Source organism: Tachyglossus aculeatus, chromosome 1 (genome assembly GCF_015852505.1).
Source record: "Tachyglossus aculeatus isolate mTacAcu1 chromosome 1, mTacAcu1.pri, whole genome shotgun sequence".
NCBI lineage: Eukaryota > Metazoa > Chordata > Mammalia > Monotremata > Tachyglossidae > Tachyglossus > Tachyglossus aculeatus.
Genome location: NC_052066.1, coordinates 94,160,213 through 94,184,846, shown reverse-complemented (window position 1 = coordinate 94,184,846; position 24,634 = coordinate 94,160,213). Strand labels below are relative to the sequence as shown.

General features: G+C 42.6%; 2 protein-coding genes across 6 annotated transcripts in view; one reads left to right on the top strand and one right to left on the bottom strand.

Moving 5' to 3' along the window:
- P2RY12 (purinergic receptor P2Y12) overlaps nt 1-3,698 on the bottom strand; it is a 105,366-nt gene extending 101,668 nt beyond the window's left edge. For all 4 annotated transcript variants that reach the window (XM_038753778.1, XM_038755678.1, XM_038754493.1 and 1 more), the window contains exon 1: nt 3,478-3,698. The gene's annotated coding sequence lies outside the window, so the exon portion shown is untranslated. The remainder of the gene's footprint in view (nt 1-3,477) is intronic.
- Nucleotides 1-24,634, top strand: part of MED12L (mediator complex subunit 12L) — a 535,097-nt gene that overhangs the window by 466,769 nt on the left and 43,694 nt on the right. For both annotated transcript variants that reach the window (XM_038751768.1, XM_038750921.1), the window contains 7 exons: nt 933-1,022; nt 2,538-2,647; nt 2,847-2,982; nt 3,823-3,984; nt 9,916-10,278; nt 13,192-13,348; nt 21,142-21,371. In XM_038751768.1, coding sequence (XP_038607696.1) covers nt 933-1,022; nt 2,538-2,647; nt 2,847-2,982; nt 3,823-3,984; nt 9,916-10,278; nt 13,192-13,348; nt 21,142-21,371 — 1,248 coding nt within the window. The remainder of the gene's footprint in view (nt 1-932; nt 1,023-2,537; nt 2,648-2,846; nt 2,983-3,822; nt 3,985-9,915; nt 10,279-13,191; nt 13,349-21,141; nt 21,372-24,634) is intronic.

Below are 24,634 nucleotides of genomic sequence, written 5' to 3'. Positions count from 1 at the left end.
TGAAGAGAAAAGGAGATGACATTCAATCTGTCCTTACACAGTTTGCCCAAAGCTCTCCTACAAAGACTGTATCTTTAAAAAAAAAAAAAACCTCTTGGGTAGAATCGAATAGCTAGAGGAAATGAAAACACAAGCCCCCAACCAACATGTGCCATTTCATTCACCCACAATACTCTCAGACACCTCTTTCAGATATAGGTGAATGTGTCTTCTTTACCTCACTGATTCAGTCCCAGTGAAACTGCTGGCTTCTCCTAGGCACCTATTCAAATTTGTTGCACCCACATCTTTTCCATTTTTGCTCCCGCTTAATTGTCTTCCTTCCCCCTTGCTCTGGGCCTTCATGATCCAGCCCTTCTGATCTTACCAAAATAAAACATCAGATGTAATGGGCTCAGAAAGTGAAAACCCTAGATCAGGGTTTGGGATGGTGTTAGTAGAACGAGCTCCTTGTGGCCTTCCTAAGAATTGGTAGGCCATTGGTCATTTTTGGGAAAAGTTTAGAAATGTAGCCGGTGTTCAGTCAAATCTCTGTAGTCTGTAGGCATTTGGTATAGAAAAGTGTAGATAACTGAACTCTGCATCTATCAGTCAAATGTTATTCAGTAATTTGTTGCCCTCCTCACTGATCCTCCACCGAAGTTGCTAGCAACTAGCAAAACAGACTTGATTTTCTCCTTTCCTGTCCCTTCTCCAGTAGAGTTGCTAATGAGCAGGGAAATAACTCACACCAGAGGTCAAGAAAAAAAAAAGCAACAAAGAACCCCCGCACAGAGTCTCAGAGGGCATCATCAGCCCTTGTCAGTTGAAAGTCGACTTCCATCCAGTCTTGGAGGAGAAGGCAGGCCCGAAGGCTGGTGTCAGAGCATGGTTTTAGCATAAATCCAGAGAGATGCAAGCTCTGACCCAAAAAATGTTCATTTCTGGTTTAGATTTTAAGTAACTGGAGGGAAGAGCGATATCAGGATGATGTTAAAGCAAGGCAAATGATGCACGAAGCATTGCAGCTCCGTCTCAACCTGGTAAGAGAAACCATTCTGGCTTTCTTCATTAGCTCCAGTATCCAAAATGAAAATGAGACTATGAAAGCAGCTATTTGGAGTCTGTAATTGGACAGAGTCTCTAGTGTACAGTGGTCCCCACATCACCTCCGTCTCTTTTTCCAGTGCTTTGTTTAATTTTCATTTCCTTTCCCCCTGCCCCAGACTCATCCTTTTTTTTAATCTCCACACTAAACAGGAAGGAATTTGTTTCCCATTTCGGAGGTTTAAACCCTGCACATCCGTGAAACATTTTTTTCAACATAAAAATAACATAGTTCAGGCCCCCAAGAAACATTTTGTCCCCAGTTATCTGCATTTTTCAGACAGCTGTGTTTTTGCCCCAAATGGCTGTATAATCCAGGCTGAATTTTATTCTTAGCTCTTTTTAGCCAGACAGTTTGATGTATAGACTCATGTATGCTGTGGACCTAGGTATTTGTTGATAATTGTGTCTCCTGAGAGCTTCTTAGATCCTGGATAAAAAGTTAACTAGAAATATAATTTTGCTATATTTGATTCTTGTTAGAAAGTAGCTTGAAACTATTTTTCTGAAATAAAAAAACCCAATAGTTTGAATGAATTACGCTGTGCATCTAGTTGGAGTGTTACTAGAATTATTACATTTTTCACATGAAACTTGAGGGTTCTTTTTTTAATAAAATGCATCTGTCTTTGCAGAATAGACAAAGAGGCCAAGAATTAATCCAATTTGCTCAGGTGGCAGGGTAAACAAAAATTTAGAATTATCCTCATTTGGGACTCAAGCTAGTAAACCCAGGTCCAAATGGTATATCATACCACTATACCTTGCAGAAGAAATCATCATCTTATTAATATTTGAGTATTAATTAATGCTTTTGTATTTGTTAAGCACAAGCACTGTTCTAAGTGCTCAGGTGGATACGATTTAATTGAGTTGGAGACAGTCCCTGTCCCAGATAAGGCTCATAGTATAAGTAGGAGGGAAAGCAGGTATTGAATCCCCATTTTTACAGTTGAGGAAGTTGAGGCACAGACAAGTTTAGTGACTTGCCCAAGGTCAGACCACACAGCAAGTACAAAAGCTGGGATTAGAACTCAGGTCCTCTGACCCCCAGGCCTCTGCTTCTTCCACTAAGACATGCTGCTGCTTCTGACACTTTCTTTCCCTAGGAGAGACTAGATTTGTAGTTGTGGATTTTAGTGCTGAAATACATTCATTTTGCATATTAAAAAAATGTCTTGTACCAAATGACACGCTCCTCTTGTGAACACAAGGAAAAGGGGATTAATCTTAAATGGGCTTTATTCTTAAAGGGGTTAACTAGAAGGACATTATGCTGATTTGAGATCTCTCCCTGCTCCTACCCATCTCTCAGGGTGCAAATTAAAAGCAGAGGATGGGGAGGAAAATCAAAGGCTTGGCCCATCCACACACTGGAAAATGAAAAGTGATATGGAACAGCTTTACCCCTTTTAAATAAAACATATTTTCTATTGGATTTGGCTTGCTAGGTGGGAGGGATGTTTGACACCGTGCAGAGAAGTACTCAGTGGACTACAGACTGGGCTCTTCTGCTCCTTCAGATAATCACTTCAGGAACTGTTGACATGCAGACAAATAGGTAGGTCCTGATCTCTTTCAATTTCTCCTGCTGCGTGGATGGGATTTTCAGATCTTAGCCACTTTGCCAAAGGCGATTTCTCTGGATGTTTTTGAATGTCTACATGTCCAACGACTATTTGCACTGATTGCTTTGCTCTAATTATGGTATCCTTATTTCTCCTCAAGATGCCACATAATTATTATCTTTCACCTCGTAGTGAATTATTCACCACTGTGCTTGACATGCTGGGTGTTCTCATCAATGGGACATTAGCCTCTGACCTGTCAAGTGCTTCCCAAGGGGGAGCGGAAGAGAACAAAAGGGCATACATGAATTTAGTAAAAAAGCTAAAAGTAAGTCTGTGATTTGTGTTTTCACATCAGCTCACACGTTCACATCACTTCATGCAATATCTGGTTCCCGGCTATGTAATTATGATCATTTGAAGCTCCCAGTTTGAACATTAACCAAAAATTGATCGCATCCCATTTTTAATTAACAGTTGAGATGCTTCTTATGATACTATCGTGTTCCTCACGGTGTAGCACACATGAGCCGAGAACATTTTGCTGATCTCCTTGAACCCCAGTTGGAATGTTTTAAGAAAAGTATGTTCTTTGTCACATGAGTAGTACGCAAAATCCAAAAAACAGAATATAAAACCAGGCAGCAAAAGATGGTAGAAGAGGATTAGATGCTGATAGAGTTGTTCCTCTACTCTCAAGAAATTGCTCTGTAAGGTAGACATTCCCCAAAACATCAGTTACATTTTACTAGTTCTTGAAATTACCCGCATCAGTGAATTTTAGCCGAGGAAAGACAAAAGTTGCAATAATCAGCTACCTTACCAATGAAATGACTGAAAGTTGTCTGTGATCGTACCCTGGATGGCCGAGAACCTTTCTATCGCTCAGCTCCTCACTGTGGATCCCAAACACAAATGTGTGTTTTTCCTCCTCCAGCCTTAGGTAGTCAAATTGAGCAATAGTCCCGATTAGATTGATGTTCTATTTTCTGCTCAAATAGAAGAAATGAAAAACACCACCCAAAGCAGCATAGAGATGAAGCCCAGTCTACACCAAAGTTCTGAAGAACATCTCATCTAAGGAAAAGGAAATGTTTCAAATAGGAACTTCCTGGTTTTAAATTCCGCAAACTTGGTAATTTTCTTTCACACTTCTCCTTTCTGTTAGAAAGAACTAGGGGACAAACGTTCAGAAAGTATTGACAAAGTTCGCCAGCTGCTCCCTTTGCCAAAGCAGACGTGTGATGTTATCACTTGTGAGCCCATGGGATCGTTGATTGACACGAAAGGAAACAAAATTGCAGGATTTGACTCCATAGATAAGAAACAGGCAAGAGTAAATGTTTTCCTTAATTCTCCTTATCTTCATTTTGGTTCAGTTTTTTTTTTTCCAGGTGTCTAAGCCAAATAGTTTTAGGAATTTGGTGTCAGGTATAAAGTCCTTTGACTTTCTCATAGTTCATTATTCTGTAGAAGTTCTTCATTTTGAAATAACTGCATCCTGAAATTTCACCCATCTTAGTAGTTGCATGTTAATGTGAATAGAGTAATTTGATAGTTTTGCTGAGTACAATTATTTCTAGCAGATGTTAAGGATTTAGTTTTTGTCTGAAACTGACAAAAGTCCTAAAGCAAATGATACATTAAAATACTTTTGTTATTGGAGTTGTTCTATAAATCAGATCCTTTTCCTTGCCAGTGGTTTATCAATCATCAATATCGACTGAGTGCTTTCTGTGTGCCAGACACTGCTCTAAGTTTTTGGGAGAATACAACACCACAGAGTTGGTAGACATAATACCTGCCCTTAAGGAGCTGACAGTGTAGAGGGAGAGTCAGACATTAATATAAATAAATTATGAATGTGTACATAAATGCTTTGGGGCTGAGAGTGGGGTGAATTACAGTGGAATAGAGGTTACTGATCCAAACAAAGCAGAAGGAAGAGGGAGTAGAGGAAATGAGGACTTAGTATGGGAAGGCCTTTTGGAGGAGATGTGATTTTAATAAGGCTTTCAAGGAAGGGAGAGTGATGTTCCATCGTATATGAAGCGCGAGGAAATTCCAGGCCAGAGGGAAGATGTGGGCAAGGGTTTGGTGGAGACATAGATGAGACTGAGTTATGGAGATTAGGTTGGCATTAGATTAGCAAAGTGTATGGGCTGGATTGTAGTAGAAAGTCAGGGAGGTAAGGTAGGAAGAAGCAAGGTGATTGAGTGCTTTAAAGTCAATAGTAAGGAGTTTCTGTTTGATGTAGAGGCACATGGACAACCCCTGGAAATTCTTGAGGAAGAAGGAGATGTTGTCTGAACTTTTTTTAGAAAAATGATCCAGGCAGCAGAGCGAAGTGGGGACTAGAGTGGGGAGAGACAGGAGGCAGGGAGGTTGGCGAGGAGGCTAATGCAGTAAGTAGTCAAGGTGGGATAGGATAAGTGCTGGGATCAGCATAGTAGCAATTTGGATGGAGAGGAAAGGGCAGATTATAGCAATGTTGTGAAGGTAGAACTCATAGGATTTGATAACAGGTTGAGTGTGTGATTTGAATCACCATTATAATCAGTGGCATTTATTTAGCACTTATTGTGTATGAGTGAGAGTGATGAGTTGAGGATTATGCCAAGGTTACAAGCTTGTGAGACAGGGAGGTTAAGTGGTGTTGTCTGTAGCCATGGGAAAGAAAGGGACAGGGTTTGGATGGAAAAATGAGGAGTTCTCTTTTGGACATGTTCAGTTTAAGATGAGATGTCCTGAAGGCAGAAGGAAATACAAGACTGCAGAGAAGGATAACAATGGAGGCAGGATCATAACAGTATATTGTGACAATAGTGTATAACAAGATATTTTGTTATAACATTATACTGTTTTTACAGTGGTGTATAAAAAGTTATTGGCCTTTTTTAGTCACACAGTTTGCAGCTGTGTCCAAAAACTATTGTGGGATGGCTGCTCATTTTACCTGAAGGTGACTAAACTGTCAGTTTTTGCTATAAGGTTTTAAACTATTAGCCACTCTAATTATTGAATGCCTTGTGGCTTTTAGTTAACACAGATTTGGCTTGCACTGTATCACAGTACAGGCTATTGATATCTGTGGTCTTTAAAGTCATCACTTCTTAAAATAATAACCCTCTTAAAATTGAGGTGTCATGATATTATGAAAAGAAAAAAATCAAGTCTGATGTACACACTAACAGGGGAGAGTTTTAGTATAGATAATGGAAAGAGCAGATGATCCATTCACTTCTGCTTAACACACATTACCACTGACTCACCTTATTCCTTTCTTGCTATGATTTCCTTTTGGCTCAGTCCTTCAGCATCTTGGAGCCCATTTGGGCTTTGAAAGAAGCCACTTAGAGTTGGAGGTGTGAGTAGGAATTAGCCCCTAGCCCCTGAAAATAGTCTTCCCTGTGGGCTAATCAAGAAAGTTCTGTACACATTGTGGTAAAATAGCTTAATAAAGTATTAGTGTTATGTTTAAAAAAGTGGCAGCACTTTAAATAGCAGGTGAAGAGGGCAGATTTGTAGGATTCATTCATTCATTCAATCGTATTTATTGAGTGCTTACTGTGTGCAGAGCACTGTATTAAGCACTTGGGAAGTACAAGTTGGCAACATATAGATACGGTCCCTACCCAACAATGGGCTCACTGTCTAGAAGTGGGAGACAGACAACAAAACAAAATATGTAGACAGGTGTCAAGATGAAAGGGGTTGATGGAGAGCCTTGGGTGATAAGATGATGGATGACGATGAGAGCCTTGGATATTTGTTACATGATTACTATGGGCCAATCACTGTATATCAAGCACTGGGGTACAGCATAGTCAGTTCAGACACAGTCGCTGTTCTACATGGGGCTCTCAGACTAAGGGAAAAGGAGAACAGGAATTGAATTCCCATTTTACAGATGAGGAAACAGGCACAGAGAAATTAAGTGACTTGCCCAATATCACACAGCAGGCAAAGAAAAGGCAGGATTAAAACCCAGGCATCCTGACTCCCAGGCCTATGCTCTTTCCACCTTGTCATGCTGATTATCAGTATCAGGAGTTTAGGGAAGGGAAATGGAAAGCCAATGGAGGTTTTTGAGAAGTGGAGAGATATGTGCAGAGAGACACTTCATGGAGATGATGCATGTAAGGATGATCCGTGCATCAACATGTATATTGATTGGAGGAGGGAGAGGCTAGTGGCAGGGATGCAAGCCAGAGGGTTGATGCAAGAATCTACAATATAATGAGAGCTTGACCCACATATTAGCTATGTGCGTGGAGAGAAAGGGACTGGTTCAGGAAATGTGTTGGAAGAAGAGTCAGGATTTAACAGCATATTGAATACTAGAACTGAAAGACAGGAGTCGAGGATGACACGAAGGTGGCAGGTTTCTGGGGCAGAGTGTTTTCGATGGAGATGGGAAAGCTAGAAGGTTTAGGCTTAGGAGGAAAATGTTCAGATGTATAGAGAAATGATGAGTATGAGGTGCCAATGGGACACCCAAGAGAAGAAATCCTGGACATCTGCCTGGACTGAGAAATCGTGCCAGATTTTCCTGCACAGTATCTCCTGGATTCTACTAGTCAGTCAGTCAATCAATCATATTTATTGAGCACTTACTGTGTGCAAAGCACTGTACTAAGCACCCCAAAGGGTACAATTTAACTGAGTTTACAGTCTCTAGGGGGAGACAGACATTGATATAAATAAATAAAACTATAGATATATACATAAATGCTTAGGGCTGGGAGGGTAGATGAATAAAGGGAGCAAATCAGGGTGACCTAGAGGGGAGTGGGAGAAGAGGAAAGCAGGGCTTAGGGAAGGCGTTTTGGAATAATAATAATATTCTAGTGCTATTTGTTCAGTTCTTACTATGCATCAAGCACTGTTCTAAGTGTTGGGGAACATGCAAGCTAATCAGGTCAGACACAGTCCCTGTCCAACACAGGGTTCCAAATCTTCCTCTGCATCCACCTTATTCTAATTTGTATTAATCTCCACACTGGCTTCCCAGCCTTCCGCAGCTCCCCTTCAATTTCTAATATATGCTGCTGCATGGATCATCTTCCCCAAACATTGCCCAGCCCCCAGATGTACTCTCCTCAGAATCCTCTGCTGACTTCCTGAGTTTCTTCGTATCAAAAATAATTCCTCGCAGTCAGCTTAAAGGCTGTTCACCATCTGGCCCCACATTATCCATCTGCTCTCTTTGCTTACTATTTCTCACTTCTTGATTCTCCTGCCTCTGTCCCCCTTTTCCCTCTGTTTCTATGACTTCCTCCCTCCCTCCTGACATCAGACCACAACTTTTCCCACATTTAGATCCCTCCTTAAATCCCATCTCCTGCCACAAGATTTCCTCAATTAACTTTCCAGCACCACGAGACATATCCTTTCAGCTAACTCTATTAGTTATCAGTTTCTTTATCCACCCCCTTAATGGTGCTTGTTAAGTGTTTACTATGTGCCATGCACTGTTCTAAGCAGTGGGGTAGATACAAGTTAAATCAGGTTACATAGTCCCTGTACCATATGAGACTCATGCTCTTAATCCCCCTTTTACAGATGAGGTAACTGAAGCATGGACAAGTGAAGTGATTTGCCCAAGGTCACACAGCAGACATGTGGCGGAGCCAGGATTAGGACCCAGGTCCTTTTGACACCCAGGCCCATGCTCTATGGCCACACAATTTATTAATTTTGAACACTCTAGTTGTAAATATTTTTATGTCTGTCTCCCCCCTGTTAGAGTGTATGTTCAGTGTAGGCAGGGAACAAATCAGTTTGTTATTCTGTCATTCCCAGTGCCTAGTACATTGTACTGCATCACGGGGTGCTTAGTAAATAATAATGATGGTATTTGTTAAACACTTGCTATCTGCTAAGCACTGTAGTAAGCACTGGTGCAGATATAAGATAATCAGGTTGAACACAGTCCCTGTCCAAAATGGGGCTTCACAGTGGGAGGATGAACAAGTGTTAATTCCCCACTTACAAATGAGGGGAGTGAAGTACAGAGAATTTTTTTGTTGTTTTACAAATGGTGTTTGCTAAGTGCTTATTATATGCCAGGTGCTGTACTAATAACTTGGATAGATCCAAGCTAGTCAGGTTGGACACAGTCCATGTTCTACGTGGGGCTCACAACATTAATTCCCATTTTTCAGATGAGGTAACTGAGACACAGAGAAGTGAAATGATTTGCTCAAGGTCACATAGCAGGAAAGTGTTATAGGCAAGATTAGAACACAGGCCTTCTGACTCCTAGTCTTGGACTCTACCTCCAAGACCCACTGCTTCCCTATTAGTACTGTGACTGAAGGCAGTATTAGTGTAGTTGGTAAGATGAGAGGGGCTGGAGAAGTAGATTTGGGAGAGTCCCCTAGGAGCCATGTGAGGACATGAGCTCTCTTCGAGGCCTCTGCTCTATCCATCTTCATTGCCTTTCTGAAGTCACATCTCCTCCGGGAGGCCGGCCCTGATTATTTTCTAATCTCCTCGCATTATACTCCTTCCTCCTGCCACCTAAACACCTGGATAATCACTCCACTTTCCCTTCAATTATATATGTAACTTTATAGTTCATTACTTCCTCCTCTCTGTATTTTATATCAGTGTTTCTTCTCCACTATATTGTAGGTTCCTTGAGGTCAGGGATCATCTCTACTAATGTTATCTTACTCTCCCAAGTATTTAATACAGTGTTCTGAGTACAGTTGAGTGATTTTTCTGCACTTAGAAAGAGTCAATAAAGAGTAGATATCGGTTGATGCTATTGAAAAGATCATTAAAGATTAATGCTATTAGATTAATGCTGTTAAAGTTCATTGTTTTCAAGTTCAGGGCTTTTATTATTCACTACGACATTTCTTGTTCCCTTGTGCAAAAGGTTGAAAATGTTCACCGTGGTGTTTTAGTTATTACTTAAAAAAACCTCAAGGATTACTTGGGTTCACTTTTGATATAATGACAGTTTTCATTGTTCTGGGAGAGTCTTTTAATAGCATCCTTATGGAAGTTAAGAATCCCTTTTTCAAATGAAAGGTAGAAAAGATATTTAACTTGGATATTAACTGCTTGTCAGAGACTGTTGATTTTCAATGCCCGAGAGTTTGAATCCAATATGCAACCCAAATATACAAATACCAATACAAGCTGGTGACCCTAGAGCCACTTCAAAGAAAGTCTACAGACCAAACACTAATGCTAGTGTGTTACCTATCTAAAACATATATTCATGTAAATGTTAATTTTGAAACAGGGGCTCCAGGTGTCTACGAAACAGAAGGTCTCCCCTTGGGACTTGTTCGAGGGTCATAAAAACCCAGCCCCGCTCTCATGGGCTTGGTTCGGGACCGTCCGCGTTGACCGGAAGGTGATAAAATATGAGGAGCAGCACCACCTTCTTCTCTACCACACCCACCCAAAGCCCAAACCCCAAAGTTACTACCTCGAGCCCCTGCCTCTCCCTCCCGAAGAGGAGGAAGAAGACACCACCTCTCCCATCTCTCAGGAACCGGAAAGGAAATCGGCTGAGTTGTCCGATCAGGGAAAAACCACTACAGATGAAGAGAAGAAAACAAAAGGCAGGAAGCGAAAGACCAAATCAAATACAAGAGTTGACGTGAGTCATTAATCCTGAAAACGAGTCTCTAGTTGTGAGGGCTGGGGGAAGCTGGGTAGTAGAATTTTATATTTGTTACATCTTTTCTTTTTGACTTTCACAGCTTGTAATTCCAGTGCAGCATTATCGTGTTCTCACTGTATGTATTCCCTCTAATATGGCCTGAAATTAGTTGCTGTTTTTCAGGTGGCTGTGGCAGAGAGCAGATTCCACCAAGTAGGATGGAGCCTTTAATCCTTGTAGATCTCCCCAGGATTTTGTACCTTTTCCAACCTTCTTTTCTATTCCTCACTCTTGGCCCTCACTTGTAGTGGATAGGGCATGGGCATGGGAATCAGAAGGTCATGAATTCTAATACCATCCCTGCCACCAGTCTGCTATGTGACCTGGGGCAACTCATTTTAATTCTCTGGGCCTCAATTACCTCATCTATAAAATGGAGATTAAGATTGTGAGCCCCAGGTGGGACAAGGACTATTCCAACCTGATTAGGTTGTATCTACCCCAGCACTTAGAACAGTGTCTGACACATAGTAAGCGCTTAACAATTACGATCTTTATTATTATTGTTGCATCTTATTTGCTTCCCAAATATCTCCATTCCTGTCCCACCCAATGGAAACATGAATAGAGAATGGTTAATTTATGTGGAATTACTTCATAACTTAGGGCTAAAGAACAAACTCCTTGAGGGCAGGGATTGGGTCTACTACTATTTCTACTACTACTACTACTACTACTACTACTACTACTACTACTACTACTAATAATAATAATAATTGTTATTATTATTATTATTATTATGGTACTTGTCAAGCACTTACTTTGTGCCAAGCATTGTTCTAAGCAGTTGGGTAGATTTAAGTAAGATTGTGAGGTTAGACACAGTCCCTTTCCCACATGGAGCTCATAGTCATAGTACCCATTTTACAGATGAGGTAACTGAGGCCTAGAGAATAATAATTATTATTATTCCAGTATTTTTGTAGCACTTACTGTGTGCCAAGCACTGTTCTAAGCGCTGGAGTAGATACAAGCAAATCGGGTCGGATGTAGCCCCTGTCCCTCATGGGGCTCACAGCCTTAATCCCCATTTTACAGATGAGGTAACTGAGGCCAAGAGAAGTGAAGTGATTTTCTCAAGGCCACCCAGCAGTAAAGTGGCAAAGCTTGGATTAGAATCCATGCCGTTCGGAATCCCAGGCCTGTGGTCTTTCCACTACACCATGCTGCTTCTCAAGTGAAGAGAAGTGAAGTGACTTGCCCAAGATCACACAACAGACAAGTGGCGAAGCTGTGATTAGAACCCAGGTTCTTCTGACTCCCAGGCCCGTGCTCTGTGGTCCTCTCCCAAGTGCTTAGTAGAGTGCTCTGCACAGAGTAAACACTCATTAAATGCTATTGATTGACTGATTGATTGATTGATTTGGGTGGGGATTCATCAAAATCCCTGTGAAACTAGCTTTGCCACCTCGAAGCTTCACCGGAAATACCCTCTCCCCTTCAAATCCAAGGTCCCTCTCACCCTCAGATCACCCACCACCCTCCCCTTCTCCATTCAAGGGTTTCATAATTCTAATTCCTCTCCTGTGTGCCACCAAATCATGTTCCACTTCCTCCTACCCACTTCTTCCTGTAGTGGGTTCATGTGCAGGGGAGTTTTGAGGCCCAAACACTGGGGATGCACCCTTCCCTTTGTGAATTTGCATTTTCATGATTCTTCCTCAAGCTGAATAATTGAAGTATAATTTCCAAATGCAGGCAATATAACAACTCAAAATAATTTGGGACCCAATCCCTTATAGAAACATCCATTTTTGGTGTTCCCATATCCCACAGTTTACTATGTTCCTAGGAAGTCATTCTTATTCACATGAAGCAGTGAAATCTAGTTTGGTTGGATCTGTTTTCACCTTCTCACCTGCTGAATTTAGCCCACAATCTCTTTCTTTGGACTTTGCAAGAAACAAACTTCCCTCTCTCACACCCCTACTCAACCATAAGTGAAATAGTCCCTGGACACTATATGCTAACTTCTGTGTCTGGGCAACAAGAGTAGGGTGCTAATTTGGATTTCTTCCAGGGACAAGGGCTCCTTGGGATGGGAAGTTTTTGGTATCAGTGAATGCAAGAACAGATGGAACAGATATGGGAAACTCATCTAATGGGCCATCTAGCAAGCAACCCTTGCTAGGGGTAATTATTTCACACCCCCAGAGTCCTTTTTATTCTGAGACTGTCCCATGAGGGCTTTGAATTGACCATAATCCAAGGGCACCTTGTACATCTTGGTTAGATAAACTCTAGAGTATTGGACAGGCTTAATAAGGATGCTAGAGGTTTTTAGGGTGTGACCCCCACAACCCTCCTTTCAAGTGGGTCAGAATCAGTAAAAGCCCTGCAACTAATTGCCCTGCAACAGTTCAAGCTCCAGGGAATGCCAAAGACCCAGAACTTTTCCCAGGAAACTATTTCATTCTCTCTCTCTTCCTGGGCATCAGTGCTCTGAATGCATATTGGATTCCATAAAAATAGGGCCAAGGTAAGAAGAGAATTTTTTGAGTTATCTGAGCCGAGGACTTCTTTTTCATTTATCTCACCCACAGAGGTGAGGGAAGTAGGCTAACTCGTTCTCCTTCTCTGTCCTCCTGTCCCCTCTCCCACACTCAGAAACAACATAGTCAGCTCCACCGGGGCACGTCTGGGGCATCTTGGCAGGGCGATGTACGCTCGTAGTGGGCAGTGAATATGTCTGTTTATTGTTGAATTGTACTCTCCCAAGCACTTAGTACAGTGTTCTGCACATGGTAAGTGCTCAATTAATGCAATTAAATGAATGAATGAGATGCTGCATTGTTCATTTTTGCAGAATATAGATGGCAATCATTTTTTTCTTCTTCCTGCATGTTGAAGGAATATCCCCAGAACACCATCTACCGAGTGCCTCCCAATTACTCCCCCATCTCTGCGCAAATGATGCACCCCCCCCAGTCTGCCCTATGGGGCTATAACATCATGGGCCAGCCCCAGCAGCCAGGCTTCTTCCTCCAGAACCAGCAGCTCACCCCAGGTAAGTGCAGGCTCGGCAGGTTCCCTCCAATAATAATAACAGTAGTGATGGTATTTGTTAAGCACTTACTATGTGCAAAGCACTGTTCTAATTGCTGGGGTAGATACAAAGTGATCAGGTTGTCCCACCTTGGGCTCACAGTCTTAATCCCCATTTTACAGATAGGTAACTGAGGCCCAGAAAAGTTAAGTGACTGGCCCAAAGTCACCCAGCTGACAAGTGGGTGGCGTGTGGGGTGGCAGATGCCTCTCCCCGTTAAAGAGCAGCCTTCTCTTAACTTAGAGAAGCAGCATGGTGTAGTGGATAGAGCAGGGGCCTAGGAATCAGAAGGTCATGAGTTCCAATACCGGCTCCACCATTTGTCTGCTGTGTGACCTTAGACATGTCACGTAACTTATCTGGGCCTCAGTTACGTCATCTGTAAAATGGGGATTGAGACTGTGAGCTCCATGTGGGACATGTGTGTCCAACCTAATTTGCTTGTATCCACCTCAGTGCTTAGTAGAGTGCCTGGCACATAGTAAGCACTTAACAAATACCATCATTATCATCATTATTGTTAATATTAACTTTTAACATTTTTCCCAGGCATCCTATTTCCTCCTGCTTGTTATTGACTTGAAACTCCCAGGGAAACTTAGAAATTTACCAGTGAATCTTTTCATTACTATAATACTAATTGCAATTGTTAAGCACTTAATGTGTCCCAAACAGTGTACTAGTTATTTTGTATCAACTAGATAAGAACTGGTCTCTGTCCCACGTGGGGCTCACTGTCCAAGTAGGAGGGAGAATGGGTATTGAATCCCATTTCACAGATGAGGAGACTGAGACTCAGAGAAGTTAAGTGTCTTGCCCAAGGTCACACAGCAGACAAGGGGCAGAGCCAGAATAAGAACCCAGGTCTTCTGACTACCAGGCTCAAGGTCTATCTCCAGGACGCACAGCTTCTCTAGGGAATTGGGCTGTTGGTTAGCTGTAAAGGCTTAGTGACGTTCCCTTATTCCTTCACTGAATGGTTTGGTTTTGTAAATTTAGTTGAAAAAATTTCTGTTATCTCTTTTGATAGTAAATGTGGGAAGAAGCCTGTTCTTCAACAACATTATTCAGGTATCTACCTGAAAGGTCATAATTAAAATGATGTGAAACTGAGGATATTTTATAAAGTGATTTTTCACTCATAGACAAAATAATGTGTGATATTCAAGAATCTTCTAGACTGTGTCTCTATTGTTGGGTAGAGACCGTCTCTATATATTGCCAACTTGTACTTCCCAAGCGCTTAGTGCAGTGTAAGCACACAGCACACAGTAAGCGCTCAATAAATACGATTGAATGAATTGAATGAATGATAGTCTAGCCACCACATTTCTGGGCTCTTACTTTAATTTTGATTTAATATACCATAATTCTTACTTCATCATCATCATCGTCAATCGTATTTATTGAGCGCTTACTATGTGCAGAGCACTGTACTAAGCGCTTGGGAAGTACAAATTGGCAACATATAGAGACAGTCCCTACCCAACAGTGGGCTCACAGTCTAAAAGGGGGAGACAGAGAGCAAAACCAAACATACTAACAAAATAAAATAAATAGAATAGATATGTACAAATAAAATAAATAAATAAATAAATAAATAGAGTAAAAAATATGTACAAACATATATACATATATACAGGTGCTGTGGGGAAGGGAAGGAGGTAAGATGGGGGGGATGGAGAGGGGGAGAGGAAGGAAGGGGCTAAGTCTGGGAAGGCCTCCTGGAGGAGGTGAGCTCTCAGCAGGGCCTTGAAGGGAGGAAGAGAGCTAGCTTGGCGGATGGGCAGAGGGAGGGCATTCCAGGCCCGGGGGATGACGTGGGCCGGGGGTGGATAGCGGGACAGGCGAGAGCGAGGTACGGTGAGGAGATCAGCGGTGGAGGAGCGGAGGGTGCGGACTGGGCTGTAGAAGGAGAGAAGGGAGGTGAGGTAGGAGGGGGCGAGGTGATGGAGAGCCTTGAAGCCCAGGGTGAGGAGTTTCTGCCTGATGCGCAGATTGATTGGTAGCCACTGGAGATTTTTGAGGAGGGGAGTGATATGCCCAGAGCGCTTCTGGACAAAGATAATCCGGGCAGCAGCATGAAGTATGGATTGAAGTGGAGAGAGACACGAGGATGGGAGATCAGCGAGAAGGCTGATGCAGTAGTCCAGATGGGATAGGATGAGAGCTTGAATGAGCAGGGTAGCGGTTGGGATGGAGAGGAAAGGGCGGCTCTTGGCAATGTTGAGCTGAGACCGGCAGGTTTTGGTGACGGCTTGGATGTGAGGGGTGAATGAGAGAGCGGAGTCGAGGATGACACCAAGGTTGTGGGCTTGTGAGACGGGAAGGATGGTAGTGCCTTGTGTCTATTAATTCTAACCCAGTGAGAAATAGCAACAAAATCTATTGTGCACTCTATTGTTCATGCTATAATTTTTGTACTTTTTTTGGAAATCAGTGTCATCCATTCTTGGATTTTAAAGTGACCACTGAAACTTTAGTTAGAGGGGTTTTTTCATTGCTGACATAAATTTCATTATATGTAACTTGTTTTTCTGGTTCAGACAAAATAAATTTATTGTGTTTCCAAATGTGGAAAAATTTTCTGAGCACAGTACTTCCCAAATAAATATGTTAAGTTAATTTTCTTTCTAAATGAGAAGGTAGATCCTTTTTTTCCTTATTATCTAGAGCCTTTCTTCCCCGAACTTTTCCCCATGTTGATGTAATCAGGCTCCAGAATCTAAAAGATGAAAATTCTGAGGCTCTTTCAGTTCAAGGTATTATTCTGGGGTATTCTGGGGTATTTATTCTGGGGTATTTTTCTTCCTAACCTCGAACTTCCAGTTTAAGTTTTGAATTTCTGAGAAGGGTCAATAGGTGCAGAAAGACGGGAACCAAAACTGGGCAATATCAAACCATCTTTCCCACTTTTCACTGTTGGTCTTGGCAAGACATATTTAGGGGGAAATTTTAGGGGGAAATTTAGGGGGAAATTTAGAAATTTTCTAAATACGATTGATTGATTGATTGAACCTCCTGAACTAGCTATCTTCTCACTCCTCAACACCCCTCAGAGGGAGAATTGTCTGGGTTGTCAATCACTTACTTGATGATATCATCTGGAGCACAGCCAATGACAAAGGAGGGATTAAACAAGAGATAGAGCTAGAAAAGTTAATGAAAACTGATTGGAGCTGATTGCAGTATCTATCCAAGGAGACTAAAATGTGCCCCACTGGAAGAACGTGGGGAAAAAGCACCATGTTGGAGTTCCTATATTATTCGGCCACTGGGGGACCCTGAGAAGCACAGTGTGAAAGTGAAATGAACATCGCCATTCAAGAAAACCAGTCCCTCCATTGCTTTAGTACCAAATTTAATGTGTATTTTACAATCATTTCATTGGTTTTGAGGTCGTTCTAATCTAGTAGTAGTAATAATAATAATAGTGGTAGAATTAATTAAGCACTACTGTATGCAAAGCACTGTACTAAGTGCTGGAAAAGATGTATAAAGAGGAGATAGAGACTCAGTTCCTGTCCCTCAAGGTGTTCACATCTATAAACTTGGGCATGAACCCCTTAAGCACTTTGATATCCACACCATATGTATATATCCTTTTTCATTTCCATTTTCCTACCTGTAATTCATTTTACTATCTGTCTCCCCACTCTAGACTGTTAGCTTTTGGTGGGCAGGTATCATGCCTACCAGCTTCTGGGAAGCTGGTAGGTATCATGCCTACCAGCTTCTGGGAAGCTGGTACCAGCTGCTGGGAAGCAGCGTGGCTCAGTGGATAGAGCACGGACTTGGGAGTCAGAGGTCATGGGTTCGTATCCCGGCTCTGCCACTTGTCAGCTGTGTGACCTTGGGCAAGCCACTTAGCTTCTCCGTGCCTCAGTTACCTCATCTGTAAAATGGGGATTAAGACTGTGAGCCCCACATGGGACAACCTGGTCACCTTGTATCCTCCCCAGCGCTGAGAACAGTGCTTCGCACATAGTAAGCGCTCAACAAAAACCACCATTCTTATTTTCCCAAGCTCTTAGTATAGTGTTTTGCCCACAGTAAGCACTCTGTAAATACCACTAATTGGTTGATTGGATGAAGGGGTGGGAGTGAGGATTGGCACCAGACACATAAGGAAAAAATACATAAAAAACAAAGATGATACTAATACAGGCTCCTCACAATTCAGACCCACAGTCTGAGAAGTCACAGCCACAGATGCAGCGATGACTTCCCTAGTCTTATAAAAGTTAGAAAGGTCTCATTCTGCTGCCATTGTTTGAGTCCTTCTTAGGGTGGAGAGGGGTCTGATGGGAATCCCAGTGGCCTGGTAGTGGAGCAGCTTTATCGTGGCTCAGTGGAAAGAGCACGGGCTTTGGAGTCAGAGGTCATGGGTTCAAATCCCAGCTCTGCCAATTGTCAGCTGTGTGACTTTGGGCAAGTCACTTAACTTCTCAGTGCCTCAGTTACCTCATCTGTAAAATGGGGATTAAGACTGTGAGCCCCCTGTGGGACAACCTGATTGCCTTGTAACCTCCCCAGCGCTTAGAACAGTGCTTTGCACATAGTAAGCGCTTAACAAGTGCCATCATTATTATTATTATTCTATCCCACATGGTGGGTACTGGAGCCTGGGTGTTGGGGGAACAGTGGAGCGCTCATGCTGCTGTTAACATCAACCATCAAATATTTCGGTTATCAGGAAGTGCAAGTGGTCAGCTACCATAATGGCAGCAGGAAACACCGACTTACCGAAAGGTACCAAGTATAAACAGGTTTCACTCCCTCAAAGTTAGTCCAGATTACTTCTGACAAATAAGGGAAAAAAATTTAAGCTAATCAAGCAAAGCCCCAGAAGACAACATGACTCTTGGCAGGATTTATAAGGCTGGCTGCATTATGTGCATTTGAGAAATAAGGTCTCTTCATCAACATCAAATAGGAAGTGAAATTTGGAGGCATAAAAGTGGGACAGGGTAGCTTTTATTTACAAAGCTCAAAGAGAAGCAACTTTTAACATATGTACTTTAATGGGACTTGTTAAGTGCTTACTATGGCTTCTTCCCCACTGCTTTTAAAATGCTCATCTCCCTTCATCCTCAGAAAAACCCTTCCTTGACCCCCCAGTCTCCTTCCAGTTATTTTCCATTTCCCTCCTACCATTTCTGCCAGATTCCTTGAGCAAGTTGTCCACACCCGCTGTCTCAAGTTCTTCTCTTCCAATCCTCTCCTTGACCCCTTCCAATATGACTTCTCTGCACTTCACAGAAACTGCCCTTTCTAAGGTCACAAATGATCTCTATCTTGCCAAATCAAACGGCCTCTACGTTATTCTAATCCTCCTCAACCTCTCAGCTGCCTTCGACAATGTCCACCACCCCTTCTCCTGGAACCTTTATACAACCTCAGGTTCACTAAAACTGCCCTCTGCTGGTTCTCCTCTTATCTCTCTGGCCGCATATTCTCAGTCTCTTTCACTGGCTCTTCCTCTCCCTCCCACCCTCTAACAGTAGATGTCCCATAAAGTTCAATTCTATTTCCCCTTCTATTCTCCATCTACAACCACTCCCTTGGAGAACTCATTCACTCCTATGACTTCAACTACCACCTCTATGCAGATGATTAGCAAATATACATCTCCAGACCTGATCTTTCTCCCTCTCCACAGTCTCGCATTTCCTCCTGCCTTCAAGACATCTCTACTTGGATGTCCTGCTGTCACCGCAAACTTAACATGTCCAAAATAGAACTCTTTACCACCCAAACCCTGTCCTCCGACTGGCTTTCCCATCACTGTAGACAGCTCCACCATCCTTCCTGTCTTTAAAACTCACAGCATTGGTGTTATCCTTGACTCCATTCTCTCTCTCATTCAACCCACATAGTCGATCTATCACTAAATCCTGTTGGTTCAATCTTCACAAGATCACTAAAATCCAACCTTTCTTCTCCATCCAAACTGCTACCGCATTAATTCAAACATTTTTTGTGTCTTACCTTGATTACTCTATTACTGTATCAGCCTCCTTGATGACCTTCCTGCCTCCTGTCTCTCCCCACTCGAGCCCATACTTCACTCTGATGCCTGAATCACTTTTCTACAAAAATATTTAGTCCATATTTCCCCATGTCTCAAGAACCTCCAGTAGTTGCCTGTCTACCTCTGCATCAAACAAAAACTCCTCACCATTGCTTTAAAGCAGTCAATCACCTTGCCACCTTCTACCTCACCTTACTACTCTCCTACTTTAATCCAGCCCACATACTTCACTCCTTTAATGCCACCCTACTCAATGCACCTTGATCTCATCTATCTTCTTGCCCAACTTTCTCCCACATCCTGCCTCAGGCCTGGAACACCCTCCTTCTTCATATCCGATAGACAATCATCTCCCCACCTTCAAAGCCTTATTAAAGTCACATCTCCTTCCACAAGCCTTTCCTGACTAAACCCTCATTTCCTCTTCTCTCACTCCCATCTATATCACCCTGACTTTCTCCCTCTATTAACCCACACCACTCCCAGCCCCACAGCACTTATGTACATATCTGTAATTCATTCATTTATATTAATGTCTGTCTCAGTCATATTTATTGAATTCTAACTATGTGCAGAACACTGTACTAATCACTTAGGATAGTACAATATAAAAGACACATTCTCTGCCCACAATGAGCTTACAGTCTAGAGGGGAGACAGACATTAATATAAATATATAAATTACAGGTATGTACATTGTGGGCAGGGAATGTGTCTGTTATATTGTGTTGTACTCTACCAAGAGCTGTGTACAGTGCTGTGCACACAGTAAGCTCTCAATAAATATGAGTAATTGACATGTTCCAGGCACTGTATTAAGTAGTGGGTATATACAAGCTAATTAAGTTCGACACAGTCCATGTCCCACACAAAACTCACAGTCTTAATCCTCATTTTAGAGGTGAGGTAACAGACCCAAATAGGCTAAGTATCTTGGCCAAGGTCACAGAGCAGGCAAGTGCAGAAGCCAGGATTAGAACCAGGTGCTGTGATTCCTAATAATAATAACAATGGTATTTGTTAAGCGCTTACTATGTTCCAAGCGCAGTAGTGGGGTAGATACAAGGTAATCAGGTTGTCCCACATGGGCTCACGGTCTTAATCCCCATTTTCCAGATAAGGTAACTGAGGCCCAGAAAAGTGAAGTGACTTGCCCAAGGTCACACAGCAGACAAGTGTCGGAGGTGGGATTAGAACCCACGACCGCTGACTCCCAAGCCTAGGCTCTTGCCACTAGGCCACACTGCTTCTGCTTTTCACAGATGTTACAGAACACATCCACTGAGTTGTGGCTGTTTGAACCCATCAAACATTTGAAAAGTTTTACGATCAATGCATGTGACTCAGTTAAAAGACAATGCATATGGAGAAGACTTCCTTACCTAATTTCTGCTTTCTCAAATAAAAAGTCAATCCATGTCTTTGGTGAAAGTCATGTTTCATCTACAAAAAAAATATATTTTTGAAAATCTCCAACATCTTCCCAGTTTTCCCAACAAGCACATTGTTTTCCCAAGCTATTTGCTATGGCTAAAGCTCTCCAGCCCCAAGAGGTTCAAATTCATCTCCAGCATCCTGGCTGATAAACTCCTTAGAGATTCTGAACTTTGGGAAACAGATACTTGCATTTCTAGTAGATTGGATTGTGGCTTGACACAGCTATATGGGCCTCAGGATTATAAAATCTTTTTATTTCTTGGATTTTCATTTTTCCCTTTAGGTGGCTCCAGACTGGATCCTTCGGGATCATTTGTGCCCACAAACACAAAGCAAGCCCTCTCGAACATGCTACAGAGACGTTCTGGCACCATGATGCAGCCACCCACACTGCACGCCCTCACGTCCCAGCAGCAGTTGCTGCAGATGAAACTTCTGCAGCAGCAGCAGCAGCAGCAGCAACAGCAGCAGCGACTTCTCAGGCAGCAAGCCCAGACACGACCTTTTCAGCAGGTCAGTCCCAACCCAAAACCCCGAGTGTTCTAAAACTCCGTTTTCCCTCCTAGCCAGCGATGTGTTCATGCATGTGTCAAATACGTCTTTTCTCTGAGTTTATCTATGGGTGTAAGGGCATAAGTGCATATGAATTGCCTTACCATCTACTCTATGCTAAGTACCTATTAATGTCTGTAAGGATTCCAAAACCTAAATGTATGTCTGACAAAACACGCCACATAGCCTGTTTGAAGTAGGGAGCTTTTAGGGTAAAAATAACAGCTTTCAGTTGGGAGTGTCCCAAGTGGATATTCATATGGGTGTGTGTGAATGAAAATCGTACTTCCTTTTGGCAAAACAGGAATGCTTTGGCTCCCTGAGGATATAGTCCCTAAGCTGCAAATCAGTTAGGGGTTCATAAATCTAAAATCACGTCTCCTCCAAGAGGCCTTGCCTGCTAAACCCTCATTTCCTCTTCTCCTTCTCCCTTCTGTTTCAGCCTTGCACTTAGATTTGTATCCGTGAAACCCTTAATATTCACCCTACCCTCACCCCACACAACACTTATGTACATATTCATAATCCATTTTAATGTCTGTCTCCCTCTCTAGACTGTAAATTCCTTATGGGCAAGGGACATATGTAGAAACTCTGTTATACTGCAGTCTTCCAAGGGCTTAGTGCAATGTCTGCACACAGTAAGCACTCAATGAATTTGATTGATTGATGGTGTGAAGGTGGAACTGACAGGATTTGGTGATGGATTGAATATGTGGATTGAATGAGAGAGATGAGTTAAGCATAACAGCAAGATTATGGGATTATTTGAAGGGAGGATGGTGGTCCTGTCCACTGTGATAGGAAAGTCAGGGGGAGGACTGGGTTTGGGTGGGAAGATGAGGAGTTCTGTTTTGGATATGTTACGTTGGAGGAGTCAGTGGGATATCCAAGTAGAGAAGTCCTGAAGGTAGGAGTAAATATGAAACAGCAGAGAGGGAGAGAGATTAGGGCTGGAGTTGTAGACTTGGGAATCTTCTGCATAGAGAAGGTAGTTGAAGCCTTGGGAGCGAACCAGTTCTCCAAGAGAATGGGTGTAGAAGGAGAATAGAAGAGAACCCTAAACTGAGTCTTTTGGGACTCCGCTTTCAGAGGGTGAGAGGCAGGGGAGTATTCTGTGAAAGAGACTGTGATGAAGGGGCCAGAGAGATAATAATAATAATAAGTATTATCACATTTATTGGCAACATTGCCAAGATCCGCCCTTTCCTCTCCATCCAAACCGCTACCCTGCTAATTCAAGCTCTCATCCTATCCCGTCTGGACTACTGCACTAGCCTTCTCTCTGATCTCCCATCCTCGTGTCTCTCTGCACTTCAATCCATACTTCATGCTGCTGCCCGGATTATCTTTGTCCAGAAACGCTCTGGACATATTACTCCCCTCCTCAAAAACCTCCAATGGCTACCGATCAATCTGCGCATCAGGCAGAAACTCCTCACCCTGGGCTTCAAGGCTCTCCATCACCTCGCCCCCTCCTACCTCACCTCCCTTCTCTCCTTCTACTGCCCAGCCCGCACCCTCCACTCCTCCACCACTAATCTCCTCACTGTACCTCGCTCTCGCCTGTCCCGCCATCGACCCCCGGCCCACGTCATCCCCCGGGCCTGGAATGCCCTCCCTCTGCCCATCCGCCAAGCTAGCTCTCTTCCTCCCTTCAAGGCCCTGCTGAGAGCTCACCTCCTCCAGGAGGCCTTCCCAGACTGAGCCCCTTCTTTCCTCGCCCCCTCGTCCCCCCCTCCATCCCCCCGTCTTACCTCCTTCCCTTCCCCACAGCACCTGTATATATGTATATATGGTTGTACATATTTATTACTCTATTTATTTATTTATTTATTTATTTATTTTACTTGTACATTTCTATCCTACTTATTTTATTTTGTTGGTATGTTTGGTTCTGTTCTCTGTCTCCCCCTTTTAGACTGTGAGCCCACTGTTGGGTAGGGACTGTCTCTATGTGATGCCAATTTGTACTTCCCAAGCGCTTAGTACAGTGCTCTGCACATAGTAAGCGCTCAATAAATACGATTGATTGATTGATTGATTGATTGATTGATTAAGCACTTACTATGTGCAAAGCACTATTCTAAGTGCTGGGGAGGTTACAAGGTGATCAGGTTGTCCCATGGGGGGCTCACAGTCTTAGTCCCCATTTTACAGATGAGGTAACAGAGGCACAGAGAAGTTAAGTGACTTGCCCAAAGTCACACAGCTGACAATTGGTGGAGCTGGGATTTGAATCCATGACCTCTGACTCCAAAGCCTGGGCTCTTTCCATTGAGCCATGCTGAGAGATAGGAAGAGAACCAGGAGAGGACCATGTCAGCAACTCCAGGATAATATTAGATGATGTTTTCAGAAGGGGGTGGTCGACAGCATCCAAGGCTGCTGAGCAGTCAAGGAGGATTAGGATGGAATAGGGGTGAGGAGGATTAGGATGCAGTAGGGGCCACTGGATTTGGCAAGAAGGTGATTATTGGTCACCTTTGAGAGGGCAGTTACCGTGTGACGAAGGAGGCAGAAGCAAGATTGGGCAGAAGCTCCTCTTGGGCAGGTATCTTGTCTTTGGACTGTATTGTTTTGTAGTTTCCCACAATCTTCACACAATAAGCGCTCCATAAATACAAGTCATTCGCTGGTTGAAAAGAAACCATTGAGATTAGACTTTGATGGATTTCAAAGTGGTCAAATAGTGTACTTTATTAATCATTTTCAATGCATCCAAATAATGAAAGATATCACGTATACCCAATAAATATGAGAGTTGCTTGAAATTGTATAATGAGAAGAATAAGAAAGAATAAATGAGAATAAGAGTAAGTTAAATTGATATATGGAAACTTCTATGAAATAATGCCTCAGCACAGGGATTTGACTCATGTGATTTTGAGACTCTGTGACAATTATTTGAATTTAGAGGGATTAATGGACAAGTAAAACCAAGGGCAATTTTTTCTTTGCCTAAATAGAATTACGATATATTGAGAATTTTATTGTATATCTTGAGGCTTTGTCTAATTTTAGGATTTGAGTAAGACAAAACTTTTAAATACGTTTCACCAGTAAGATCTACAGGAGTCAAGGACAAGGGACTAGGTGTTTAGTTAGGTTTCAAACAGCACAGCTGGATGTTCTTGGCATGTCTATTCAAAAAAATTGCTTTCTAAATGAGATGATAGTTGGATTACAGTGGATCAAGAAGACATTGGAGGACAGGAAGTGAA